This window comes from Elephas maximus, chromosome 11 (genome assembly GCF_024166365.1).
Source record: "Elephas maximus indicus isolate mEleMax1 chromosome 11, mEleMax1 primary haplotype, whole genome shotgun sequence".
Taxonomy (NCBI): domain Eukaryota; kingdom Metazoa; phylum Chordata; class Mammalia; order Proboscidea; family Elephantidae; genus Elephas; species Elephas maximus.
The window spans coordinates 30,522,272-30,546,143 of record NC_064829.1 but is presented as its reverse complement, the minus strand read 5'-3'; the positions used below and the strand labels follow the sequence as shown (position 1 = coordinate 30,546,143).

General features: G+C 38.7%; 1 protein-coding gene and 1 non-coding gene across 5 annotated transcripts in view; one reads left to right on the top strand and one right to left on the bottom strand.

Moving 5' to 3' along the window:
* OSBPL1A (oxysterol binding protein like 1A) overlaps positions 1–23,872 on the top strand; it is a 256,420-nt gene that overhangs the window by 89,402 nt on the left and 143,146 nt on the right. For 2 of the 4 annotated variants that reach the window (XM_049901659.1, XM_049901658.1), the window contains exons 10-13: positions 225–298; positions 409–472; positions 10,330–10,428; positions 11,654–11,776. In XM_049901659.1, the coding sequence (XP_049757616.1) occupies positions 225–298; positions 409–472; positions 10,330–10,428; positions 11,654–11,776 (360 nt within the window). Of the gene's footprint in view, positions 1–224; positions 299–408; positions 473–10,329; positions 10,429–11,653; positions 11,777–23,872 lie in introns of those variants that run through there. The other 2 variants (XM_049901660.1, XM_049901661.1) reach the window with 2 other exon arrangements.
* On the bottom strand, positions 23,683–23,789 carry LOC126086398 (U6 spliceosomal RNA). Its single transcript, XR_007519489.1, has one exon. It is a non-coding gene; the product is annotated as a U6 spliceosomal RNA (small nuclear RNA).

Sequence of the window (23,872 nt, the reverse complement as noted above, 5' to 3'; positions counted from 1 at the left end):
TGGGCTTATTGGTACGGTTTTTTTTCTGTTCCTGTACCCTGTAGTGATATGTTTCGTTACTGCATCAGGTATCTAAGCTCAGGCTTGATTCTTTTTTAGTGTTCAGCAGAACTGTCTAAATGAAGGACTCAGATGTAATTGTCATCACTAAATTACTTTTTATCAGTCAAATATTTGATCTTAGATGTGTCAGCTTGGGAAATGCTTTGTCATTTGTCCATTAGAGCTCAAGATTCTTTGGCTGGAGATTATTCTGGGTAGTGTTAGAACATGGAGTCCTCTCATGGTACAGGAAACAGTAAGTATTAGCCTTGTAATAAGTACATTCTATCTGACTTTTGAAAGATAAAAAAGTTTTTCACTTGTCTGTTTTCATTTTGGCTTGATAATTTAATATTTATTTTGAAGGCCTGATGCAGTGCATCATATTTATCGCCAGGGATGCAAACACCTGACTCAAGCAGTATGCACGGTAGGATGAGATGCGTACCTTTTGCTCAAACCATGAATTAGTTCTACAAGTGATTGCCCCAGATCCTCTGTATAAGCTGCCTTGTGAAATCTTGGGGTTCTGTGGGATTCTATAGATACATGAAACCATGGGTATAGATTTCGTTGCCAAAATTGTGAACAAGTAAAGTTGCAGAATCTGCATTTGGAGCGAAATTTAAAAATACAGTCAACTTTTGGTCATCTCCATATATTGTGGAATGAGAGATGGATGATTCAAAAACATTTATGCAGAGGTTTTTAATATTTACGTGTGTGTATTTGAGTATGTTTATATATATGTATGTAGATATGTATGTGTGTGTATTTATGTATATGAGTACATATATATGCATATGTGTGTGTTTGTCCATGGGTAATTCTTTTCTGAGGTTAAATAAAATTTGAAACCTATGACAAAATCAGAATTCTTAGGTTCTCTATCTTCACTTCTGGATGTTTTACAAGCCAGGAGAATAAGCGAGTTTTTCTTCTATAGAGGTTGGTTGAAGCCTGGGGCCTAGACATTCTTCCCTGTTTCTTGCTTCATGTCCTTTAGGCCATCAGCATACCATAGCAGCATATCTGCTCTTTAGAGTACAGCATCTGCCTTTCTCAGTGTGTAGACTCTCAGGGGACAAGCACCATTCCCCTTGAGGAGCCACAGGCTTAGTCACATACCCCAGCGGTACAATCTGATTACACAAGGTTCGGCCCCTTCACTGTCCTTGCACCTCTGCCTCCTTTCACGTTAGACCAGAAGGCCCAGGTATCTACCTCTGATCCCATCTGATCTTTCAGTCACTTTCTTTGGATACAATTTTAAACATCCTCTTCTGTTCTTGCTCTGTATTCATCGACTGAATACCAGTACTAACTCAATTCCATAAACTATGGAAACTTTGCTCTGAGATGACTCCATTTCCTACCCCATCCTTTGTACTACAGTTGTCATATGTATCTTGACTACACAGGTATGTGTTGCTTAATGTCCATTTGGGCAATGTCAGACTGCACATATGTCTGTAGGCCAGGGCACCCAGGTGTCCGAGTGCCAGAACACCGGACCCACATCTTGAGGTTGGAGCCCTACTTCTGCCCAGCTGTTGCACATGGCCTGGAAGCCACCTAGTCTGCGGTGTTCAAGACCGGGTCCGAACTCCCAACTCCTATCCCCCTTGGCTCCTGTGACTGGATCAGTGTGGTCTGCTGATGGAAAGATATGCAGCCCAGGCACCTCAGCCTTGGCTTAGAGGCCCTCAGCCCCCTTGGCCTGCACCGTCCCTTCCTCAGGCAGGTTCTCATGAGTGAGCTGGCCTTCCTGCACCTGGATTAGCAGAGAAGGCAGTGAAAGTCGCATCAACAGTTTGAGGAAGAAGTGCAGGTTGATTATTGACTCATGCCTTCTTTCTTCAAATGCTGCACCCAGCTGGGCTGGTTTGAAGAGAAAATGCCATTGAGTGGACTTTTGCGGCTGGCTCTGCCCGCAGCCCACCTCCCCCTTTCATGTTGCGCAGCCGCAATATGCCATAAAGAGCAAGTGTTTGCTGTTTTGTGTTCTGTTTACAGCTTTGGGGTGCCAAGTCATAAATCTAGCCCAGCCATAAATGACAAAAACCATTGGTATACATGAGTCTACCCTGAACTGGGCTGCTTTTTGATTGTTCCTTTTTCCCCTGGCTTTGTTTTTGTTTTAAGGTAACACTTTGGCTCCCTGACAGTTTAGACATACTACTTATATTTTTAACACCTTCCCACAGCCCCACTTGGCAGCAAGCCTACCCTGCTGCCCCTCCGCCCTTCCCCCCGAACCCACCACCACGGGAACAGGCATTCCTGTTGCTGGAGAGAGTGGGCACCCAATCTTGCTTCCAAGTATACTAGGTTGGCAGCATCACAGGGCCAGCCTGGGCAGGGGTCTCCAGACTGCTTGTCTGCTGCCCAGGACCACAGCCAGAGCCCTTCTGCTGTGACCTTTATGGGGCTGCAGGGCCAGGTAGGACCTGGTTGAGCGCTCACCTGAGGCATCCACAGCATGAGCTGCCCAGACCAAGCACTACACAGCAGCCCCCAGGCCTGTGCCACACGGATCCAGGTGTTCAAACAGCGTCCAAATCACATAAAGTCCTGTTTCACAGAATGTATTGTAGACGCTAAGCGACGCATACCTGTATGTGATTAAAACCCTCAGTTGAAGGGTTAATCTCACTCACATTTTCCTTAAAACAAAAAATAAACAAATTGCCCCTTCCTTCTTTTTTAAAATTTCTTGGCCTCTGGCTTCTCTGGAGTTGATTAGTTCCTGCTGTGTTAGCCCTGATCTTGTTTTGCAACTTACAGTTTCTTATTTAATTGTCTGCTTGAAGTCTACACTTAGGAATCACTTATCAATACAAGCTAATGGGCATTCATTGAGTGATTGCTGTAAGGCTGGCACTGTCCATTTTCGGGTTACTTAAGGTGAAAGCTTGGGTTATTGATTGGAGATTTTTTTCTAATATAGGAGTTTATAGCTATAAATTTCTCTTAAAGCACTGGATCTCATAAATTTTTGTATGTTCTGTTTTTGTTTTCTTTCAGCCCAATATATGTCCTAATTTCCCCTTTGATCAATAAGTTTAGAGGTGTGTTGTTTCATTTCCAAATATTTGTGGATTTACCACATTTCCTTCTATTGTCGAGTTCGAATTTAATTCTATTTTGGTTGGAGAACATACTTTGTATGATTTCATCCTTTTAAATCTATTGGGATTTGTTTCATGGCCTACCATTTGGTCTCTCCTAGAGAGTGTTCCATGTGTACATGAGAATAACATGCATGCTGCTGTTGTTGAGTGGAGCGTTCTGTAGACATCCTTCATATCCTTGCTGGCTTTATGTATATGTCCTCTGTTTCTCACTCAGTCTGTCAGTTTTTGCTGCATGCGTTTTGGGGCTCTGTTGTTAGGTGCATATTGTTTATAATTATTATATTTTCCTTAAGAATTGACCCTTCTGTCATTGTAAAATGTTCTCTTTGTCCCTAGTAACATTTTTTCGGCTTCAAGTCCCGTATCAGCTCTCATATGGATATTGTTTGCATGATGTATTTTTTCCTATCCTTTTACTTTGAACCTATTTGTGTCTTTTGAACCCAAAGTCTGTCTCTTGTAGACAACCTATAATTGTATCTTGTATTTTTATCCAGTCTGACAATCTTTACCTTGTTTTAGGATTGTTTAATGCATTTACATTTAACATCGTTATTGATATAGTTAAGTTTCCATTTGTCACTTGTTTCTGAGTTCATGCTTTTTTATTGTTTCTCTTTTTCTTCCTTCTTTTCCATTCAATAGGTATTATTTCTCATGTTAATTATTTTATTATATTTTTTGGTTCTTAGCAGTTGCTCTAGATATTGCAATAGCTATCTTAATTTATAACGATCTACTTCTCATTAATACTAATTTAATTCCATAGAATATGGAAACTTAGTTCTAAGATAGCTCCATTTCCTACCCCTTCCTTTGTGTTATTGTCATAGATATCTTGACTATATATGTTTAAAGACCCAGCAATATAATGTTATATTTATTGTTTTATTCAATGTTATGTGTATTTTTGTTTTTTTTTTTAACAGCTTTATTGAGGTATGATTCACATGTTATACAATTCACTCATGTAAACTGTGTAATACAATGGTTTTTAGCATGGTCAAGGAGTTGTACAACTATCAGCACAATCAATTTCCATCACTCCAAGAAGAAACCTCATACCATTAACAGTCCCCATCTCTCCCCACTACCCTTCCTAAATTAGACAGCCACTGATTTACTTTCTATCTTTAGATTTGCTTTTTCTGCACATTTCATATGAATGGAATCATACAATATGTGGTCTTTTAAGACGAGTTTCTTTCACTTCGTAAAATGTTTTCAGGGTTCATCTGTGTTGTAGTATGTATCCTGACTCCATTCCTTTTTATGGCCAAATAATATTCTATTGTGTCAATATACTGTATTTTGTTTATCCATTCATCAATTGATAGACATTTGGGTTGTGTCCACTTTTAGGCTATCATGAATGATGCTGCCGTGAACATTCATGTGCAAGTTTTTGTGTGGACATATGTTAATCTCGTGTGTTTTTAAGAAGGAAAGAATGTAGGAAAAATGTATTTATGGAGTCTATTATATATATATTTTTTTATTATATGAACTCACATGCTTAGCATTTCCAGTTCTCTTTACTTTTTCCCAGTGGATTCAGGTTACCATTTGGGGTGATTTTCTTGCCCCAATATAGTTCTATCCCCTCCCCCACTCCTTCATAGTATTATTGTCATATATAGGGCATCTTTGTATGTTAAAGCCCAACAATGTAATTTTATAATTATTGTGCTATGTAGTTATTTTTAAATCAATTAACGAAAAAAGTGGGAAATACATTTATACTGCATTTTATAATTATCTATGCTATTACCTTTACCAGTTCTCTTTGTTTCTTGTCTGGTATCACTTTCTTTCAGCCTAAGAACTCCCTTTACCCTTTCTTGTAAAGTGTCCCTGCTTGCAACAAATTCTATAACTCCTTGTTTATTTGGGAGTGCCTTTATTTTGTTTTCATTTTAGAGCAGTAGTTTTGCTGGCTATAGAAATTTTCTTTCAGCACTTTGAATAGGCCACCCTCCTGCCACCGGTCTCCATTGTTTCTTGTGCAAAGTCAGCTGTTAATTTTACTGTGCTTTTCCTTTGCCTGATGACTCATTTTTTTCTTGGTGCTTTCAAGATTTTCTCTTTGTCATTCTCTGTCTTTCAACAGCTGTGACTGTGATGGGTGGATCTCCTTTAGTTTATCCTACTGGGAGTTTATCAGACTTCTTGAGTGTGTAAATTAATGTTTTCATCAAATTTGGGAAGTTTTGACCATCATTTCTTCAACTATTTTTTATAAATCTTTTTCTGTTTTCCATCTGGAACTCTAATCGTTGTATGTTGGTACACATGATGATGTGTCACAGGTCCCTAAGGCCCTGTTCATTTTTCTTCATTCTTTTCTCTTTCTGTTCTTCAGATTGGTCTGTCTTCAAGTTCAGTGACTCTTTATTCTGCTATCTCATATGCTTATGAAATGGTTTATTTCTTGCACTGTTATTGATCACACATATATTTATGATTGTTGTCTTCCTGATTAACCAACTAGATATGTTCTTGTTAGGTGCCATCGAGTCAGTTCTGACTCATAGCGACGTTATGGACAACGGAATGAAACACTGCCTGGTCATGCACCATCCTTATAATCGTTGTTATGCTTGAGCTCATTGTTGCAGCCACTGTGTCAATCCACCTCATTGAGGGTCTTCCTCTTTTCTGCTGACCCTGTGCTCTGCCAAGTATGATGTCCTTCTCCAGGGACTCATCCCTCCTGACAACACGTCCAAAGTATGTAAGACACAGTCTCAGCATCCTTGCCTCTAAGGAGCATTCTGGCCGCACTTCTTCCAAGACAGATTTGTTCATACTTTTGGCAGTCCACGGTATATTCAATATTCTTTGCCAACACCACAATTCAAAGGCGTCCACTCTTCTTTGGTCTTCCTTATTCATTGTCCAGCTTTCACATGCATATGATGTCATTGAAAATACCATGGCTTGAGTCAGACGCACCTTAGTCTTCAGGATGACATCTTTGCTCTTCAACACTTTGAAGAGGTCCTTTGCAGCAGATTTGCCCAATGCAATGCATCTTTTGATTTCTTGACTGCTGCTGCTTCCATGGGTGTTGATTGTGGATCCAAGTAAAATGAAATCCTTGACAACTTCAGTCTTTTCTCTGTTTATCATGATATTGCTCATTGGTCCAGTTGTGAGGATTTTTGTTTTCTTTATGTTGAGGTGCAGTCCATGTTGAAGGCTGTGGTCTTTGATCTTCATTAGTAAGTGCTTCAAGTCCTCTTCACTTTCAGCAAGCAAGGTTGTGTCATCTGCATAACCCAGGTTGTTAATGAGTCTTCCTCCAATCCTGATGCCCTGTTCTTCTCCATATAGTCCAGCTTCTCGTATTATTTGCTCAGCATACAGATTAAATAGGTATGGTCAAAGAATACAACCCTGACGCATACCTGTCCTGACTTTAAACCAATGAGTATCCCCTTGTTCTGTGCGAACAACTGCCTCTTGATCTATGTAAAGGTTCCTCATGAGCTCAATTAAGTGTTCTGAAATTCCCATTCTTCGCAGTGTTATACATAGTTTGTTATGATCCATGCAGTCGAATGGATTTGCATAATCAATAAAACACAGGTAAACGTCCTTCTGGTATTCTCTGCTTTTAGCCAGGATACATGTGACATCAGCAATGATATCCCTGGTTCCATGTCCTCTTCTGAAAAAAAAAACCGGCCTGAATTTCTGGCAGTTCCCTGTTGATATACTGCTGTAGCCATTTTTGAGTGATCTTCAGCAAAATTTTGCTTGCTTCTGATATTAATGACATTGTTCTATAATTTCCACATTCAGTTGGATCACCTTTCTTGGGAATAGGCATAAATATGGATCTCTTCCAGTTAGTTGGCCAGGAAGCTGTCTTCCATATTTCTTGGCAAAGATGAGTGAGCACCTCCAGCGCTGCATCTGTTTGTTGAAACATCTCAATTGATATTCCATCAATTCCTGGAGCCTTGTTTTTTGCCAGTGCCTTCAGAGCATCTTGGACTTCTTCCTTCAGGACCATCGGTTCCTGATCATATGCCACCTCTTGAAATGGTTGAATATCGACTAATTCTTTTTGGTATAATAACTCTGTGTATTCCTTCCATCTTCTTTTGATGCTTCCTGCATCATTTAATATTTTCCCCATGGAATCCTTCACTTTGCAACTAGAGGCTTGAATTTTTTCTTCAGTTCTTTCGGCTTGAGAAATGCCGAATGTGTTCTTCCCTTTTGGTTTTCCATCTTTAGCTCTTTGTACATGTCATTATAATACTTTACTTTGTCTTCTCGAGAGGCCCTTTGAAATCTTCTGTTCAGTTCTTTTACTTCACAAATTCTTCTTTTTGCTTTAGCTGCTTGACGCTCAAGCGCAAGTTTCAGAGTCTTCTCTGACATCCACCTTGGTCTTTTCTTTCTTTCCTGTCTTTTCAGTGACCTCTCGCTTTCTTCATGGATGATGTTCTTGATGTCATTCCAGAATTCATCTGGTCTTCTGTCAGTAGTGTTCAAGGCGTCAAATCTATTCTTGAGATGGTCTCTAAATTCAGGTTGGGTATACTCAAGGTCATATTTTGGCTCTCGTGGCCTTGCTCTGATTTTCTTCAGTTTCAGCTTGAACTTGCATATGAGCAATTGATGGTCTGTTCCACAGTCGGCCCCTGGCCTTGTTCCGACTGATGATATTGAGCTTTTCCATCATCTCTTTCCACAGATGTAGTACATTTGATATCTGTATGTTCCATCTGGTGAGGTCCATGTGTGTAGTTGCCATTTATGTTGGTGAAAGAAGGCATTTGCAATGAAGAAGTCGTTGGTCTTGCAAAATTCCATCATTCGACCCCCAGCATTGTTTCTATCACCAAGGCCATATTTTCCAGCTACTGGTGGTCCTTCTTCATTTCCAGCTTTTGCATTCCAATTGCCTGTAATTATCGATGCATCTTGATTGCATGTTCGATGAATTTCAGACTGCAGCAGCTGATAAAAATCTTCTATTTCTTCATCTTTGGCCCTAGTGGTTGGTGCGTAAATTTGAATAATCATCATATTAACTGGTCTTCCTTGTAGGCGAATGGGTATTATTCTATCACTGACAGCATTGTACTTCAGGATAGATCTTGAAACATTCTTTTTGACGATGAATGCCACACCATTCCTCTTCGAGTTGTCATTCCCAGCATAGTAGCCTATATGATTGTGTGATTCACAATGGCCAACACAAGTCCATTTCAGCTCACTAACGCCTAGGATATCGATGTTTATGTGTTCCATTGCATTTTTGATGATTTTCCTAGATTCATACTTTGTACATTCCAGGTTCTGATTATTAATGGACTTTTGCAGCTGTTTCTTCTCATTTTGAGTCATGCCACATCAGTAAATGAAGGTTCCAAAAGCTTTACTCCATCCACATCATTAAGGTTGACTCTACTTTGAGGAGGCAGCTCTTCCCCGGTCATCTTTTGAGTGCCTGCCAACCTGGGGGGCTCATCTTCCAGCACTGTATCAGACAATGTTCCGCTGCTGTTCGTAAGGCTTTCACTGGCTAATGCTTTTCAGAAGTAGATTGCTGGGTCCTTCTTCCTAGTCTGTCTTAGTCTGGAAGCTCAGCTGAAACCTTTCCTCCATGGATGACCCTGCTGGTATCTGAATACCGGTGGCATAGCTTCCAGCATCACAGCAGCACACAAACCCCCACAGTACAACAAACTGACAGACGTGGGGGAACTTGATATGACCCTCCTCATTTTTTGCAATACATTTTGTTTTGAATCTATTTTGTATGATACTGATATAAGCACCCTGGCCTTCTTATTTTTACTGTTTGCATGAATCTCTTTTTCTATTCATTTGCTTTCAACCTGTCTGTGTCTTTATACTTATTATGTGTCTCTTATAGACAGCATACAGTTCAGTCTCTTTCATCCATTCTAACAAATTTTGCCTTTTAATTAATTTTTTTTCTTCTTTCGAGAATTTACTCCTCTTCCTTGCTTCCTTGTATGTCAGGTAATTTTGTATTATATCCTTAAGTATTATGAATGTTAAGTTCTGGAGAGTCTGAATTCTTTTTCTCTAGTAAGTGTTATTTCCTTTTTTTTTAGCAAGTCATTTTCTTGCCTGAGTTTTCATTGTGAACTGTTTTTTGAGCCTCAGCTCTGGTTTTAGTTCAGATACGTTGTGTTTATGTGAGTTGCTTTGAGTCTTTTCTGTGCATGTATGATTTGTGAGTCATTTAAAGATATGAGTAGAGAGTTTGGGGATCCCTCTCTGGCTCTTTCACTTGTGTAATTCCTTTCCTTTCTTGAGTGTTCAATTGCTTCCAGAATTCAGTTTTCTAATTCACAAAGGTACAAAGACTGTAAATGTTTGCTGTGCACTTGCTGGTGTTGTGTGTACCATGTGGACTGTATTTAGCCCCAGAGTAAAAGCCTTGGAGAAGGGAACTTACTTGTATAGCTCCTCGTTTCCTTTTCTATAAGAGAGTGTACCCCCCCCCATCAGAGTCTTTTAGCTTTTGTTCACTCTACTGTTCTTCCTAGTAGTTGTTTTTTACTTTATGTCCAGGCTTCATAGTTGTTTTCTTCAAGAGGGTCCTCTGGTAGGACCTTAAAGCAGAAGTCTACCCTTTTACTTTCTGAAGCCCTCTTTTTTCCAAATTCATATTTCAAAAAGACAATTATTTCTCATTCTTCTTATCCTCTCTACCTTTTCTCATTCTTTATCAAACGTATTTTCTACTCATTCTTTTATACTCAGCCCAAACATTTTCTACACTGAATTAAAACAAAAAGTTCAGGAGAGTGATATGAATAAGAAATTAGAGCTGTGATTTTTAAAGGACTTTACAGCTAAAGTGCATAATAAATTGTATTTAATAGAAAAAATGAAACTAACACTACATACCCAATGGACTATCAGGATTTACTTTCTGTAATTAAGAATGTAAAACCCAGATTTGACTTAGATAAGCTATAGTACATTTGATACTCCCAGTGTAAATTGTTTTTCCAATTTTTCTTAATATGTAGAAGTTGTTTAATTGTATATCATTGTCATGTTAATATGTTTAGTTTTATGTACAGATACTTCTAGGGTTCTGTTTTATGCAAGTGAATGTTACTGTCTTATTGATTTCTTTATATCGAAGGTAAAATCCAGTGATAGCTGCCTCTTCTTTATTAAATGCTTTGATGACACTATTCATGGCTTCAGGGTTCCTAAGAATAGCCTTCAACAGTCAAGAGAGGTAAATTTATGGACTGATTTATCTTTCATAAAACTTAAAGAACATTTAAAAACATGAATGTAAGATAGGTTTAATATTAACATCTAAAGCCTTGATGATCATACCTTTTTAATGGGGCAATTATATGAAGCTTTTGAAACTTGGTTTATGAATTAGCTCTTTATTAACATGTACCTGCAGGTATTTTCTGTTCATAAATTTTTTTTTCATTTTGATTCTCTGATACTAAGAGGTAGTTATTGGTTTTAGAAAATACCTAAGTGATTAGTCTATCCCTTAATTTATGGGTGAGGAAACTGAAGACTATAAGATTGAAGTGATTTTCTCAAGGTCGTACACCTTGCAAGTAACAGAGCCTGCCTGGACTATAACCCAGTTGTTCTGACACCCATTACAGTACAGACTCTGCCTTTGTGGTAAATTGTACAATAGTAGCAAGTGAGAAAACTGAGACTCAGTCAACAGAAAATCACGTTACAGCCATTTAATGTAGAATCCATATTTCTTTAAATCAAACCAGTATCTATAGACATATATATATATATATATATATGTAAATCATGTATTAAAAAAGTCTTCCCAGAGTGGATAGCTTTGGCCTTCAGAGAGCCCTAAATATTCCAGTTGTGAAATCCTTGCTGTCTCAACATTTCCCAAAATGGTAAGATCTGACCCTGAATAATACTTTAAGAAAATGAAGAAGAAGTAAGACATGTATTTTTAGGCTGGACAGTCTCAATTTCCTTTTGGGAAATCACTGATTTTTTAAAAAAACATAAGTAGAAGTTAAAGCATAGGACAATTGTTGACGATGTTAAAAAGATCTGAGTTTTCTTATGGTTATATAAGTTGGTAAAATTGTGTGACTGGATTGATTATTGTATAGTAACTTGTTCAACAGTGTTGAGTCTCTATAATGGTAAAGTGAAAAATTCCTATATATTATTTAATCTCCCTAATATTGGGTACTGGGTAATATGTGTATTAATATTAATGACTGTATAAACTTATAGATGATATTTAAAAAATAGTGGGAAATTTTTTTATTTAGACATCTTTTATGGACAAGAGATCTGAATCATTATTTCATTGTTAGTTGCCTTATTTCTTGAGGCCAGTTATTTATTTTTCCATGTAAATTTTATGCTCCCCAGATCACCGTCCTGTTATTCTTTTTGAGTAAAAATGCATCTTCATTTTTACTGAAATCCTTGTATTATTTCAGGACTGGCTAGAAGCAATAGAAGAACACTCTGCTTACAGCACTCACTACTGTTCCCAAGACCAGTTGACTGATGATGAAGAGGAAGATACAGTTTCTGCTGTAGACTTGAAGGAATCTTTAGAAGTAAGTAGAAAAACATAACTGGACCATTATAGCTAATTCTGCCACTTAGGTTGTACCAAGAATTTTTTTTTTTAATTGTGAGGTTTTGAAATTAAGGTTCCTAACAATGATAGAAATAGATTGCTCCTTGTCTGCTCATATTCTTTTGGTATTCGTGATGTCTCTGTCATGGTAATACTATCTCTGTAGATAAGTGCTGAAGATATGGGCATGTGCCTAGGTATATCTTTTAATGTTAAAATATTTAGATTGCTGTCATCAGCTTGTCATTCTATTTGAAAACTGTTGCCAGTAGGGGGAGTGTGCATAGCTTCACTTGCTGTCCTTTATGACTTCACTGCACATTTCAAAGTTTAAATAATGCAACCATAGTGATACGTTTCCTAGTGAGTAGTTTCATTTAAAACCACTTGCAATCTGTAACTTCATTGCTCAGAGGTAAGATAAAGTGTCAGTAATGAATGGGGAGGCCCTCATCTGAAGTGACATCAATGCCTTCCTTATCCATAAAGAAACATCAGCATGTTTAATTGAAATGAAAGAGGTATCTTTGGGATATCAGTTTTCTAGCTGTACCTTATAGATTCACCTTGTCTATAAAAGAATGGAAATTAGGTTTGGAAGAATTAGAACTAGAGGGAAGGATGAGTTTCAGTCCAAATAATTATGTCAGAGCATATGAATTTGCCTCCTAAATTTAATGAATTAGTTGCGTAGTTTGAATATTTTTAAATCAACAACTTTAATGAAGTTAAGTTTTACACTGAGGGCTGAGAAGGAGCCCTGGTGCTGCAGTGGTTAAGACCTCAGGCTGCTAACCAAAAGGTCGGCAGTTTGAACCTACCAGTTGCTCCTAGGAGACCCTAAGGGGCAATTCCACTTTGTCCTATAGGGTTGCTATGAGTCAGAATCGACTCAACAGCAATGGGTTTGGTGTTTTTTGTTTGTTTGTTTGTTTGTTTGTTTGTTTTTGTGGGCGGGGGGTTAAGGGTTGAGAAACTTATATAAGAAAGAGATATTGATTCTTTTCATCCCTAATCTTAAATTTTGATGGAATATTAAAGAATGTGAGTGCTTCCATTTTGTTGAAGACCTTTCCTAGAATTTGTTGACAATTGGTTTACCAATACTACTTCTCTTTTACAGCCTAATGTGTAATATGACAATCATAAACATAATTTTCAGATAAATGGACTTTGCCAAAGTACCAGCTGTTAGAGCATCTAAATAACATTAAAACCGTTTGGGCAAATAGAGAAGGCTTAAATACATATGCCCAAAGTCATGTTAAACAAGTAAAAAATAGAACTATGCTGAATATTTTAATTTCTAGTCAGTATTCTGTAAGTGAAAAGAAATACTCCCTTATTTATCTACTCTCAATATAAGGTAAATGATAAAACCTGGAAAGACAACGAAGTATATCAGTATTTTTCCCAAGAGTATGGTAATTTTAAGACCTTTTTCATGGAAACTACATGTAAAATAAAAGCATAGTAGCTTTCATACTATTACAAAAATTTTTCTTGAAGAAAAGTTTTTCCTTTAATACAATTTTTAAATATTTAGGTTATCAGCCTTTCTTTTTATTCCTTATTTGAATATTTTGTTCATATGTTAACCTTAAAATCATAATTTTTGGCCTAGATTTTACAGTGTCTGAAGTCAGAGTTTTAGCCATTTTTAAGCATTCTCAGATTTTGCAGGTTATAGCGTATCTGTGTCCAAAAGAATTTGAATGCTAATTATGTGGATCTTGACTTTGTCTCAACTTCTGGTAAAAAAAGTAGCTGGTCCAAAATAGATAAAATCTAAGATGACCTTTGAAGTATGCTGAATGTAGCTTGCAGTAGGCAGGTTACAGGATGCCCGGGGTCCTTGGGTTCCCAAAATGCAAAGAAATTCTGGGGCCAATTTGTAGAACCAATTTGTTCTAGATGTCTGTAGACATTCTAAAGGAAATTAAGAACTACAGGACTGGAAACCCCTAAACGAAACCATCCAAATTAACCACAAAACTGACCTTATATCCACAGGTCGCTTTTGCATTAGTAAGTAGATCTGAAAGAAATTGAAAAAAAAGTCCGTATTGAAAATGTTGTATGATACCTTTGATCTTATTTTATCTTTCCCAAAATGAAGCCTCCAAAAGCTTAAAACATTTTCTCCTAACTCTACCTTGAGATTAGGCTTCCATGGAGAAAAGTATAACTCATATTTGTTGAGATATTGGCCTTATGGTTGTTGCACAAATTGAAAATACTATTTCGGAAATAAACGTTGGAAGATAAATTCAAGCACAGTGTTACACTGTCCAAAACAGCAGCCACTAGGCACATGACTATTTACATTTAAATTAATTACAATTAAATAAAAAATTCAGTTGCTTATTTTACTAACCACATTTCAAGTGCTCAGGAGCCACATGTGGCTAGTGGCTACCATATTGGATGGCACAGATGTAGAGTTTTTTCATCATTTTAGAAGGTTCTTTGATGGACAATGCTGTATTAGCAAAGTGGGGGTTTTATTTGTTCAGTATGTTTTGATTCTGTAGGATCAAAGTTGTGTCTGTGTTATAAAGAGTAATAAGCATATGATGTTACATTTTAACTAAGTGAGAAAATAATATAAAGCTTTCCTGATTTAACAGTGAAAGATTCCTAATTAAAATGAACGTACAGAAAGATGTATATACATCAGTAAAACCAAATAAATAAATAAAAACTCATTGCTATTGAGTCAATCCCAACCTTATAGCAACCCTGTAGGACAGAGTAGAATTGCCCTATAGGGTTTCCAAGGAACGGCTGGTGGATTTGAACGGCTGGTGGATTTGAACTGCTGACTTTTTGATTAGCAGGCAAGTTCTTAACCTCTGTACTACCAGGGCTCCAAATAACATCCATAAGGAACTGGATAAATAAATATTGGTGCACCCATACGAGAACGAGGTAGTAGATTACATATACTGGTTGTCTTAGTTACCTAGTGCTGCTGTTACAGAAACACCACAGTGGATGGTTTTAACAGAAGTTTATTTTCTCACAGTTTAGGAGGCTTAGAAGTCCAAATTCAGAGCACCAACTCTACGGGAAGGCGTTCTGTCTCTGTTGGCTCTGGAGAAAGGTCCTTGTCTCTTCAGCTTCTACTTCCTGGTTCCTTGGAGATCTCCATGTGTCTTAGCATCTATCTTACCCCATCCTTCCTGGTCCATCTGAGTGACAATTCCATCTACTTGGCCCCAGCAGAACCTGATCTTCTGCCCCTTGGGCATGGCACCCCCGCTGCCTCAACTTTGGGCGATGGCCCCATCCCCCAGCACACCTTAATGGCAACCCCACAGTCTGGAACTGCGTTGGCAAAGATCTGACTCTTTGAAACCTAGGAGGCTATTGCCCCACCCTTTGAGATCCAGGAAACTGTGACCCCACCCTTTGAAACCAAGAAGGCTCTGCTTCCCATGCTCCCTCTGACAGCTCTGCTGATTTCTCAGTTGCTCGAGGGATGGTCCTTTTCCTGGAAGACAACATATGTAACTCCTTTGGCCTGTTTCCTGCCTGTAGAATTCCAAGAGGCAGACAGAATTATTTCCTTTTGTTCTTTTTCTGTCCCCTTCATTCTAAGCTGATGAGTTTTCTGCTGTGGTAGTTGGTTAGATCCATCTGATACAGACTTCAGCTTTTTAACAAAAGATTGTGTAGCCATGTACTTGGTGAACATTCTAGAGCACATGTCCTTAGTTTGCACAACAGAATTTTCCAAATCTTTAAGTTCTGTTTTCATTTTGAACAGTTTATTTTTAAGTCCATCTCTTTCCCCTTGAATTATGCTATAAGCGGCAGGGAGAAAACACCTGGCCCCTTAAGATCTTGCTTAGAAATCTCATCAGCCAGATATCCAAGGTCATCACTTGCAAGTTCTATGTCCCCCTAAGCATTTGAACATAATTCAGACAAGTTCTTTGCCACTGCATGAAAAGAAAGCATTACTGTTCCTCCATTGTCCAGTCACATGTTCATTTTCTTTTAAAGCTTCACCAAGAAGCACATTTAATAGCCACATTTCTAGCAACATTCTGTTGCTGGTGCCATATGTATTCTCTAAGATGATAGAGTTTCTCTATAGCTCTCCTCAGTTTCTTCAGAGCCCTCATCAAAATTGCCTTTGATGTCCATAATTCTGCCAACAGTCTCTTCAAGGCAATTTAGGCTTTTACTATTAGGTACCTTAAAACTCTTCCAGCCCCTACCCATTGCCCAATTCCAGAGCCCCTTCTACATTTTAGGTATCTATTACAGCAACACCCCCACTTGTTAGTACCAAAGTCTGTCTGAATTACCTAGTGCTGCTATGACAGATATACTACAATTGGATGGCCTTGGCTCTAGATAACTAAGATCCCAGTATACTTAAGATATATATTTAAGTGAAAAGGGCAAGGTATAAAATAATGTATGTAATATGCTAGCACTTGGGGAAAAAAAAATAAGGATTTGTGCACACATATTTGTGTATAGGCTGGAAAGATGAACAGTTATTAGCAGTTGTTGCTTTGGGGCTGGAAAAGGTGGAGGAGGGTACGTCTGAGAGTTACCTTTCTCTGTATACCCTTTTGTTTTGAATTTTTTTTCTTTGTGTAAATAACTATTGTAGAATAAAACAATAAAAAATTACAAAGCAGGGCGATGGTCATCACCAAAAACCAAAACCAAACATGTTGCTGTCGAATCAATTTTGACTCGTAGTGATGCTATAGGACAGAGTAGAACTGTCCCATAGGATGTCCAAGGGGCAGCTAGTGGATTTGAACTGCTGACCTTTTGGTTAGCAGCTGAACTCTTAACCATTGTACCACTAGGGCTCCTTGAAGAGTAATGCCTATGAGTTGATTTAGATTGAAGAACAGTGGAATATGGGATTATCCTTGATGTGAGATTGGCTGGAGTTAGGAGGACTTGGAGGTGAGTACCAGGGAATCAGTACTCCCAATACTGGCTATTTTCTGCAAAGAGGAGAGTTATCAGAGTTCTACAGTCTTTTATTTTAAAAGTTTAAATCAACATTATTGAGGAATAATTTTTATACAATAAAATGAATTTAAGCGTTCCATTTGATGTGTTATGACAGATGTATGTATCCTGCGTAACTACTCCTCCTATTGAGATACAGAACATTTTTTAGTACCCCAGAAAATTCCATTGAGCCACTTCCCAGACAGTGCCTTCCACCTCCGTTTCAGGCAACCACTGATCTGTTTCTGTCATTAGAAGTCAGTTTTGTCTGTTACAGAGTTCATGTTAAGTGAAATTATACAATACGTGCCTTTTGTGCTTTTGCCTTTTACTCACTATAATGTTGTATGCATCAGTACTTCCTTTTTTAATTGATGAGTAGTATTCTAGCAAACGAATGAACAAAGTTTGTTTATCCCCCATCTGTGATAGACAATCTCTTTCTGCTCCTAGTTAATCAAATGTGGATTATCTGTAGCAAATAGCCAGAATTAGTTACCTGTCTCCTCTACCATCCACTATTCTATAGCTGCCCATCCGCTTGATACACATTTCTGAGCTGCCCCATAGGTCAGGGATGTGGAGTGGACAGAAGTAGGAACAGGGGCCCTGTGTTCTCAGGGTGGCTCTCCTCTTCACCTCAGTGCCTTCTGACCTGCTGGGGTCTGCATCTCTGTGCCCAGATAACTTGGGTTTAAAATAATACTGTCAAACTTCAGGTATTAGAACATTGCCTATAGTGGGATCCCATTTGTGTAGAATATATAAATAAAAATTGAAACTGAAAAAAAGCCCCTGACTTAACATGAGTGGTGTAGAAATCAAGAATGAGACGTCATTTCACTCTGGAAAGAACTAATAATCATTAGCTTTCATAAGTAGATTGTTAGGTTTGCATAGTGTAGCCAGTAGCTGCTAAGAGGAAATTATTACAGATTGGAGACTGAGTTATATTTTATTATATTAATAATCTCTTTCTGTTCTTTTTAATATCACTTAAGTGGCACTAAATTATTTAGGAGACACTCATTGTACCAACTGTAAAACAGTGTGTGTAGATTGAACCTTCTCCAGCTGATCTATTTTATACCTTTTGAAACACGTAAATTATCGATCAAGGAAACTTTGTTTTTAGTAAATATCAGATAGATATGCTAAGGGAAGATCATTGTGATCCAGTGATGCTATGAAGAATGTTTCCTGTCTCTGGTAATAACCTCAGGAGCTATCACGATTATTACAGACCCAAAGTCAGCCAGTGAAACTAGTGCTTACTTCCTATGTCCGGCTAACTTTCAGCACAGGAAGGAAAAGAGAAAACAGCAGTCTTGAATTGCACATGGGCAGGAGTATTAAATATGTATCGAGTGAGAATAACTTTCTATTAATAAATTATGAGAGATGCATTTGGTCTGCATGTTTTCAGTGCCCCCAGATTGACTTTTCCAGCCTTCATCCTGTGTTCACAGAGTATGATTTAAAAAACTATCAAGCATGCCATTTCTCTTTCTGTGGCATTTTTAATTGCATAGTGTAGAGATTCTCCCTTTTCAAAAAAAGATTAAAAATGAATTATATTTTTATGTTGGGGCTCTCAAAGCAAAGAGAGTAGTACAGATTTTAAAGAGAATGTTGGCTGTCACTAAAGTGGTGTTGTGAATAATTCTTCTGTGGTTGAGCTGAACTTCATAAGCACTAAAACATTTGTAAGGTGAAAAATGTGCTTACCTGTGTCACTTTGGCACATTGAGCTACCCCTAAAATCCCCCCAGCAGGTTTTTTGAACTACCTGTAAAAAACCCATTGCCGTCGAGTCGATTCCGTCTCATAGCGACCCTATAGGACATAGTAGAACTGCCCCACAGGGCTTCCACAGAGCGGCTTGTAGATTCAAACTCTGACCTTTTGGTTAGCAGCCCAGTTCTTAATCACTGCACTGCCTGGGCTCCCGTTAAACTACAGGAGGTCTAGTTTTGCATGAGCAAAAGGTTTAGTGATGGACTAGTTGAGAATAGGAGCACAGAGTAGGGAAGCTTCATAAGACTAACCATATTACTCTACCTACAACGATGTGATTCTAAAGCTAATAAGACCAAGGCTCTCAGAATAAATATGTTCTGTAGAGTCCCTGGGTGGTGCAGATGGTTAATGCGCTTGGCTGCTAACTGCAAGTTTTGGCATTCAAGTCCACCCGGGGATGCCTTGGAAGAAAGACCTGGAGATCTACTTTAAAAAAAAATCAGTCATTTTGAGACTAGAGGGACCCTGGAGGTCACGGTCCCCAGACCCCTTGTTAGCCCAAGACTGGAACCATTCCCGAAGCCAACTCCTCAGACGGGGATTGGACTGGAATATAAGAAAATGATGTTGGTGAGGAGTGAGCTTCTTGGCTCAAGTAGACACGTGAGACTATGTGGAGAACCCCTCTCTGGAGGTGAGATAAGAAGGAAAAGGAGTCAAGAGCTGGTTGAATAGACCCGGGGAATATAGGGTAGAGAGGAGGGATGTGCTGTCTCATTAGGGGGAGAACAGCTAGGAGTACATAGCAAGGTGTGTATATAAGTTTTTGTAGACTGACTTCATTTGTAAACTTTCACTTAAAGCACAATAAAAAAAAATATATCAGTCATTGAAAATCCTGTGGAACGCAGTTCTACCCTGATACACATGGGACTGGCACGAGTTGGAATTGATTCAATAGCATCTAGTTTTGGATTGTTGCCATAACCAACCGAAGTTACTCATAGCGATCCTATAGGACAGAGTAGAACTGCTCCGTAGGATTTCCAAGGCTTTGATCTTTATGGAAGCAGACTGCCAATGTTTCTCTCACAGAATGGCTGGTGGGTTCCAACTGCTGACCTTTCAGTTAGCAGCTGAGTGCTTTACCACTGCACCACCAGGGCTCCTTAATCAAATTTACAATTATGATTTTTCTTGCTTGTTCTTCCCACTTCTTTAAGGGAAAGGTGTAAATAAAACTAACTTCAAAATGACATTGATAATAAATAAATGGATTTGCTTGATTTCCAAACTTCCAAATTCACAATAGTGTGAGATGCAGCTTATGTCATGAAACTCTGATTTTATGTTTTGGTTTTAGGGATTGAAACATGTAGAATTTTAAGATTACAAGAAGATCAATTTCTATAACTGGCTTTTACTTTATCTGTGTAAACTTGGACTTGCTAAGAAAATTTCTTTATTGGTCTGATTGTGTGGGGGCTGTGTATACTTATATTTCTGAGCTAAACTCAGTGTGTGATTTCCAAACATTAGGGCCATTTGTTTTTGTTTTTGTTTTTTTAACAAAAACCATTTTTAAAGTATATTTTCTTTTTTTATTGTACTTCAGATGAAGGTTTACAGAACAGACTAGCTACTCATTAAATTTTTTTTTTTTTTTTAATACATATTGTTTTGTGACATTGGTTACCAATCCCACTGTCAACACTCTCCCTTCTTGACCTAGGGTTCCCTATTACCAGCTTTCCCATCCCCTCCTGCCTTCTAGTCCTTGATCCTGGGCTGGTGTGCCTCTTTAGTCTCTTTTTGTTTTATGGGCCTATCTAATCTCTGGCTGAAAGGTGAACCTCACGAGTGACTTCATTACTGAGCTAAAAGGTGTCTAGGGTCCATACTCTAGGGGTTTCTCTAGTCTCTGTCAGGCCAGTAAATCTGGTTTTTTTTGTGTGAGTTAGAATTTTGTTCTACATTTTTCTCCAGCCCTGTCCGGGACTCTCTATTGTGATCCCTGTCAGAGCAGTCAGTGGTAGCAGCTGGGCACCATCTAGTTGTGCTGGACTCAATCTGGTGGAGACTGTGGTAGTTGTGGTCCGTTAGGCCTTTGGACAAATCTTTCCCTTGTGTCTTTATTTTTCTTCATCCTCCCTTGCTCCCAAAGGGGTGAGACCAGTGGAGTATCTTAGATGCCACTCACAAGCTTTTAAGACCCCAGATGCTACTCACCAAAGTAGAACGTAGAACATTTTCCTTATAAACTATGTTACGCCAGTTGAGCTAGATATTCCCCAAGACCACGGTCCCCACAGCCCACAGCCCTGCAGTTCAATCTCTCAGGGAGTTAGTAAATGAGTGGATGTGTCTGTGGGGCTTCCATGACCTTGCCTTGTACAAGTTGGGCTGGCTTTGCCAGTGTTGCATACTGTCTTATCCTTCGCCAAAGTTACCCATTGCTGTCGAGTCAATTCTGACTCATAGTGACCCTATAGGACAGAGTAGAACTGCTCCATAGAGTTTCCAAGGAGGGCTTGATGGATTCAAACTGCTGACCTTTTGATTAACAGCCATAGCTCTTAACCACTACACCACCAGGGTTTCCTCACCAAAGTTACCACTTATATATTGTCTGTTTAGTAGTTTTCCATCCTTACCCCTCCCCCCCATAACCATCAAAGATTGTTTCTTTTGCATGTAAACCTTTTCATGACTTTTTATAGTAGTGGTCTCACACAGTATTTGTCCTTTTGTGACTGACTTATTTCACTCAGCATAACGCCCTCCAGATTCATTCATGTTGTGAGATGCTTCATAGATTCATCATTCTTCTTTATCCTTGTGTAATACTCCATTGTGTGTATGTACATAGTTTGTTTATCCATTCAGCTGTTGATGGGCATCTAGGTTGTTTCCATCTTTTTGCTATTGTGAACAATGCTACGATGAACATGGGTGTGCATGTCTATTCATGTGAAAGCTCTTATTTCTCTAGGATGTATTCCTAGGAGTGGGATTTCTGGGTCATATGGTATTTCTTCCATGGCTCTTGATTGTGGATCCAAGTAAAATGAAATCCTTGACAACTTAAGTCTTTTCTCCATTTATCATGACGTTGCTCATTGGTCCACTTCTGAAGATTTTTGTTTTCTTTATGTTGAGGTGTAATCATCCATACTGAAGGCTGTGGTCTTTGATCTTCATTAGTAAGTGCTTCAAGTCCTCTTTACTTTCAGCAAGCAAGGTTGTGTCATCTGCATAACGCAGGTTGTTAATGAGTCTTCCTCCAATCCTAATGCCCCGTTCTTCTTCATATAGTCCAGCTTCTCGTATTATTTGCTCAGCATACAGATTAAATAGGTATGGTGAAAGAATACAACCCTGACACACACCTTTCCTGACTTTAAACCACTCAGTATCCGCTTGTTCTGTCCGAACAACTGCTTCTTGGTCTATGTAAAGGTTCCTCATGAGCACAATTAAATGTTCTGGAATTCCCATTCTTCGCAGTGTTATCCACAGTTTGTTATGATCCACACAGTCGGATGCCTTTTGCATAGTCAGTAAAACACAGGTAGACATCCTTCTGGTATTCTCTGCTTTCAGCCAGGATACATGTGACATCAGCAATGATATCCCTGGTTCCACGTCCTCTTCTGAAACCAGCCTGAATTTCTGGCAGTTCCCTGTCAATATACTGCTGAAGCCGTTTCTGAATGATCTTCAGCAAAATTTTGCTTGCTTCTGATATTAATGACATTGTTCTATAATTTCCACATTCTGTTGGATCACCTTTTTTGTTAATAGGCATAAATATGGATCTCTTCCAGTCAGTTGGCCAGGAAGCTGTCTTCCGTATTTCTTGGCATAAACAAGTGAGTACCTCCAGTGCTGCATGTGTATGTTGAAACATCTCAATTGATATTCCATCAATTACTTGGATCTGCAATCCACAACCATAGAAGCAGCAGTCAAGAAATCAAAAGTTGCATTGCGTTGGGCAAATCTGCTGCAAAGGACCTCTTCAAAGCATTGAAGAGCAAAGATGTCACCCTGAAGACTAAGGTGTGCCTGACCCAAGCCATGGTATTTTTAATCACATCATATGCATGTGAAAGCTGAACAATGAATAGGGAAGACCGAAGAAGAGTTGACGCCTTTGAGTTGTGGTGCTGGCGAAGAATATTGAATATACCATGGACTGCCAAAAGAACGAACAAATCTGTCATGGAAGAAGTGCAGCCAGAATGCTCCTTAGAGGCAAGGATGGCGAGACTGTGTCTTACATACTTTGGACATGTTGTCAGGAGGGATGAGTCCCTGGAGAAGGACATCATGCTTGGCAGAGTACAGGGTCAGCAGAAAAGAGGAAGACCCTCAATGAGGTGGATTGACACAGTGGCTGCAAAAATGAGCTCAAGCATAACAATGACTGTAAGGATGGCGCAGGACTGGGCAGTGTTTCGTTCTGTTGTGCATAGGGTCGCTACGAGTCGGAACCAACTCGACGCCACCTAACAACAACAACAACAATGGTATTTCTATTTTTAGCTTTCCAAGGAAGTGCCATCTCGTTTTCCAAAATGGTTGTATCACTTTGCATTCCCACCAGCAGTGCATAAGATTTCCAGTCTCCCCCTAGCCTCTCCAACATTTGTTATTTTCTGTTTTTTTGATTCGTGCCATTAATGCTGCGGTGAGATGGTGTGTCATTGTGGTTTTGATTTGCATTTCTCTAATGGCTAGTATTGCAAGCAGTTCCTCATGTATCTGTTAGCAGCTTGAATGTCTTCTTTGGTGGAGTGTCTATTCATTTTTCTTTGCCCATTTTTTTGGATTATTTGTCTTTTTGTTGCAGAGGTGTTGGATTTTCCTGTAAATTCTAGAGATTTGACCTTTGTCAGATTTGCCGTAGCCAAAATTTTTTTCCCAGTCTGTAGGTTCTCTTTTTACTCTTTTGTTGAAGTCTTTTGATGGACATAAGTATTTAATTATAGGGGTGTGTGTGTGTGTGCGTGTGTGTGTGTATTTTTTTATTGAACTTTAGGTGAAAGTTTACAGCTCATGTTAATTTCTCATACAAAAATTTATACACATTTATGTGACCCTAGTTTCAATCCCTATAATGTGACAGCACACTACCCCTTTTCACCCCAAAATATGGAATGCGTCACAAATTTGCATGTCATTGTTGCGCAGGGGCCTTGTTAGTCTTCTCTGTATCGTTCCAATTTCAGTATATGTGCTGCCCAAGCAAGCGCTAAGGTATATTCGTAAGGAGTGCGTTTTATAGTTTCTGGATGAAGTTAACCAGGCCTACTGAAAGTGTTAATAAATGAGTTAG